This window comes from Triticum aestivum, unplaced genomic scaffold (genome assembly GCF_018294505.1).
Source record: "Triticum aestivum cultivar Chinese Spring unplaced genomic scaffold, IWGSC CS RefSeq v2.1 scaffold16167, whole genome shotgun sequence".
Taxonomy (NCBI): domain Eukaryota; kingdom Viridiplantae; phylum Streptophyta; class Magnoliopsida; order Poales; family Poaceae; genus Triticum; species Triticum aestivum.
This window is the reverse complement of record NW_025225464.1, coordinates 11,285-16,047: the sequence shown is the minus strand read 5'-3', so window position 1 is coordinate 16,047 and position 4,763 is coordinate 11,285. Positions and strand designations below refer to the sequence as shown.

Genomic DNA, 4,763 nt, shown 5'->3' with positions numbered 1-4,763 from the left:
CACCTTTGCATGTTGCAACAGTTTCTGCAAACATCATGTTTTGCTTTTTCATCTTTGCATGTTGTTTCTGCATTTCTAATTGAAGATTTTTTTTCTTTCCTTTCCACATCACTGTCCATCATCTCTTTCTCATCCATAGCAAGTCTGGCAGCTTGCCTAGCATTGTTTTTAATAAAAAAGCAGAAAAAACAAACTATGCTAATAACGGGCCAGGCTTATGGATGGCCCTTTTAGCTTTATCTGGAGCCGAAGATGCAATACCGGTTTTTTTTAATGAGAATTCACCGGTTGTTTTCAAAAAAAAAAGAGTCACGTGCGGAAAAAAAGGTTGAAGATATATGGCGATCGGAGCTATGCATGGTTGCGTCCTACAGGCGGTGCAGGAGATGGATCCAGCTTGCCTGCTCCCTTTCCATGCTCCCATCCGTCCTACATGCGTCCTACGGCTGTCTTTTTTCCTTTTCTCTTTCTAATTTAATCATCTTTTCTCCTTGATTTTAAGGAGGTGGGGCCGGGCTTTATTTTATTCCAATCAAAATAAACCACGTACGCGGGAGCACGAATGAGCACACGCCAGGGAAGCAGGCAAGTCTCGTCGGCAGTGCATGCGATCGATATTGCGATCCGCTATTACGCTAACAGAAGATTTCCTAACTAAAATTGGGAATTTCGATCGGGACGTGAATCACGCAAATTCTGGAGGTAACCAAAGCTTTTCGTGCCAGACCTAGAAAGCTCTCACATCTCGGTTGATCATCGTTCCCGAAGATGCCGACGCACGTAGACCACCTGAGCGCTCTCCCCGACGAGGCACTGCATCGGATCCTCTCCCACCTCCCTTCCGACGAGGCCACGCGCACCACCTCGCTGTCCCGCTGGTGGCGCCGCGTCTGCGACGGCGTGCCGGTCGTGGACCTCGTCGACCGCAAAACAGATCGTCAGGGGCCGGGAATCAGCCTCCCCATGTGCTTCGACAGCTAGGGATGAAAATGAAGTGGAAACTAGGAAATATGAAAACGGAAATGGAAATTTGCAAAATGAAAGTGGAAATGAAATTTTTCATGCGGAAACGAAAACAAAAACAGAACGGTGTTTGCCGGTGGAACATGCATGGAAATGGAACTTTCTGTTTCCGTGAATATGGAATTTCTGTTTTTACTATAGACCTATAGCTGCTTTGTAGCCCAACCATCAAAGAGAACACAATGACACAATTAGTAGAAAGGATCTAAGGCCCAACTTCTACTACCACACATGTACTCAGCTTGACCCTATACGCAATTGTCCGGTACTACTACAATACTACGCTAAGTTGTTAACATAATGATATTATTTTGTAGCCATGTTAATAACTCATTAAATTTGTTTCTTTTTGTGTGTATTTCTCTATGATTCAAGGGGTTTTTAAGTTCCGATCAATGCCTATTTCTGTTTCCGTATTCGCTTTGTATTCGCTCCTTGTCCGTTTTCGACAGTATCTGTTTTCGTATTCATTTCCGGGGTTTCTGTATTCGTTTCTGCTTCTGCAAAAAAATATGAAAACAAATATGATAACACTCAATTCCGTCCGTTTGCCTCCGTTTTCATCCCTATCGACAGCAAGGTGACGGGCGCCATCTTCTCCAAGGGCCCCACCACGCCGATCCGTGTCCTCCGGCTGCACGCGCGCCAGCCGCCGGACGACCTGCTCGACGGCTGGATCGCCACCGCCGCCTCCTCCGGCGCCGAGGAGATCGACCTCGCGCTGCAGTACCGGCACTACTCCCGCCGCAGGCTCTGCCCCTTCGACTGGTTCGGGAAGGCCGACTTCGGGGAAGACGTCAGGGGCAGCTACACCACGACGCCGCGCCAGCTCTTCCGGTGCGCCACGCTGCGCCGCCTGCGCCTGGCCAACTGGACGCTCGACCTGCCCTGGCCCCTGGGGCGTCGTCGTCGCCGCGTCGCTCGAGACGCTCTGCCTGAAGCGGATCATGGCGCCGGCCGCGGTGCTGCAGCAGCTGGTCTCGAGCTGCCCGCACCTCGCCGACCTGACGCTCGAGGAGTGCCCGACCGCCACCACGATCACCGTGTCCAGCGACCGCCTCCGGAGCTTCGCCATGGTCTGCTGCCACAACGCCCGGCGGGTCGTGCTGCGGACACAGTGCCTGCGGTCCCTACGCTACAAGGGCGGCCTCCCTTCGGACACCATCCTTGACATCCCCAACTATGGCGAAGTGGCGGCGCTGACCATCGATATCTGTGAGGACCTCACAAGCAAAGCACCAATGGAGGTTGCTCCAGTCTCGGAGCTCATCAGCCGGTGCAAGAAGCTGACGTACCTTCACCTCAAGCTGCGCCCCTCAATGGCCTACTACAGCAGCGAGATCACAGCCATAGCCCGCGACCACTTACCCCAGCTCCGGCACCTGGTCCTCAAGGGGTTCTTGGCCGCCGATCACGTCGTCCGGTCCGTCGCCGTCCTCGTCGCCAGCACCCTACACCTGGAAGCGCTGTCCTTGTTTCCTCTGGGCTCCGAGACATTGAAGAAGACATACTACTCTGACGATGAGTACTAAGATTTAGACCCTGAGCCGGAGATCTGTGACAACGAGGACGACATGTATGATGATGACTGGATGTTGAGGAGCATGTGGCGATGGGGCATCCCTTGCTCCCGCCATAGCCTCAAAAGGATCAACATCGCCAAGTACACTGGGAATGGCTTCGACAGGATACTTGCAAATTTCCTCTTGTCCAATGGTGCAGCTCTGGAGGAATTCTCAGTCACCTTAGCGGCTCCATTGTCGCCACGCAGGGAGGAGATTGCAATCATTTTCAGATCCTGGCGACATAATCCCAGGACCATAGTAACTTGTAGCTAGACAAGGGTTACACTTTGTTTTTCAGAAACCAACTAGCTAGGAAATATGGCCGGAATGTATGACATAGAATGCTAGAGGATCAACCGCCTTCCTGAGATTTTTGTCATGTATAAGAATGGGGGATTCTTTGACCCTTGTAAAACAAATACAAGAAACAAGGCATGGTGACTTTGTTGCCGACAGCAATGGAGTTCAGATTCTGGCAATTTAATCGCCGTGCCACAGTAACTTGCAACTTGACGGCACAAAATATATACGAGTGTCTTAAATTTTCGAGGGGACACAGTAATTCTATATGAAGTAATTCTATATGAATTGCAGTGGGCACTCCCAGAACTATCTATTACTTAGCTGAGTTGGAAAAACAAACTGGCTTAATTATTAGGCCTGTTAGGCAGATATTGTTATTATTTACACCTCAATATGCCCCTTGAGCTGCAACAAACAAACCTTGAGACTGCCATTTATTGATTACTAAGATAACATATAGGATATAGGAGCAAACCTTAAGGAGATTTGGCTGTTGAGCAATGCAATGATCGCTTTACAGTGATTTAGCTGTTGCAATCAGATTTTCCACCGTCGGACCAAGCTCCTTGTATATTCTTCCAGCAGGAGCACTTGAACCAAAACGGTCAATGCCGATTGCTTTGCCCTTCGGCCCGATATACTTCTCCCATCCCAGTGTGACGCCGGCTTCGATGCTAATCCTGGAAGTAACATCGCTTGGTAGGACCTCTCCTTGTACTCCTCAGGATTTCTGTTTCAAAATTTTCTGGATGACCAGGAGTTCTGCTCCCCCACTGCCGGAAAGCTTTCAGGTCATCTATCTGCATCAACAAATATGAAACAACTTCAACAAATATGAAACAACTTCCGAGTTCAGACTGTTCTTTTTTGTCAAAAGAGTTCAGAGAAATTCATCGCACCACCCATCATTTTCCCAACATGCTCACCCAATAGAATTTGCTCCCAGTTACTGAAAAATAAGAATAACTAGATGCTCCCAAAACATGATTTTCCAACGGCTCAAAACAATTTTCTGTTACCCGGACAGACATAGGACAAATACAGAGTTATGAATTTACTTGAGAATTCCACATCTACATGTATACTGAAAATGCTGTGATTGCAGATTTCAGTAATCTCTTTTCAGATTTCAGTCATGAATTTACACCTGAAATTTCAACTTCTATTTTACTCGTGAAGGAAGGTTTGAACCTCCTATGAAAGATTTGATAAAAAATTAGTTAAACAGTACGTTGGTCGTGTGATATGAAACAAGTTCAGAGTTCAGACTTTTGACATAGCACACATACAGAGTTTGGCAGAGCACAAATACAGAGTTCCTCTGGAAGTCAAAAGAAATGTGAGAGAGCTGACCGTGACGCCTTGGTATCCGGCGAGGTGGAGCAGCGCGTAGTGGAGCATGCAGCCGTGGCCGGCGGAGAGCACGAAGCGGTCGCGGTCGAACCAGGCGTGGTTGGCCGGGTTGAAGCGGAGGAACTCGTCGAAGAGGACGTGGCCCAGCGGCGCGCACCCCATTGGGAGCCCCGGGTGGCCGGACTTGGCCTTCTCCACCGCGTCCACGGCCAGGAACCGGATGGTGGTCACCGACCGCTCCACCAGCTCGGCCGCCGCCGGCTGGGCGCGGACCACCCATCGGTCGCCAGCGCCAGGGCCGCCTGACGCCCGGATGGAAGCGGGCGAGGTGGGGGTCGGAGTCGGCGTCGCCATGGCTGGGTCTGCGAGCTGAGCAGTGAGCACGCGCGCGTGGCTTGCTGGGGAGGCGAGTAGGAGTGTCCGCGGCGGTGGCGGTGCGGCAGCTGGGCAAGGGAGTGTTGAATTGGGCTGGTGGTGCTGCCACGTGCGACCTCCACGTCTCCGGCCGATCCTTCCTGA

At 50.7% G+C, this 4,763-nt stretch overlaps 1 protein-coding gene across 4 annotated transcripts in view; it reads right to left on the bottom strand.

Moving 5' to 3' along the window:
- The window catches only part of LOC123172221 (transketolase, chloroplastic), a 7,237-nt gene extending 2,474 nt beyond the window's left edge, over nt 1-4,763 (bottom strand). For 2 of the 4 annotated variants that reach the window (XR_006485512.1, XR_006485514.1), the window contains exons 1-2: nt 4,245-4,763; nt 3,367-3,691 (exon numbers count right to left, since the gene is read on the bottom strand). Coding sequence is in view for 1 of the 4 variants with exons in the window: in XM_044589228.1 (XP_044445163.1) it covers nt 3,566-3,691; nt 4,245-4,598 (480 nt within the window). In the remaining 3 variants the exon portion in view is untranslated. Of the gene's footprint in view, nt 1-3,235; nt 3,692-4,244 lie in introns of those variants that run through there. The other 2 variants (XR_006485513.1, XM_044589228.1) reach the window with 2 other exon arrangements.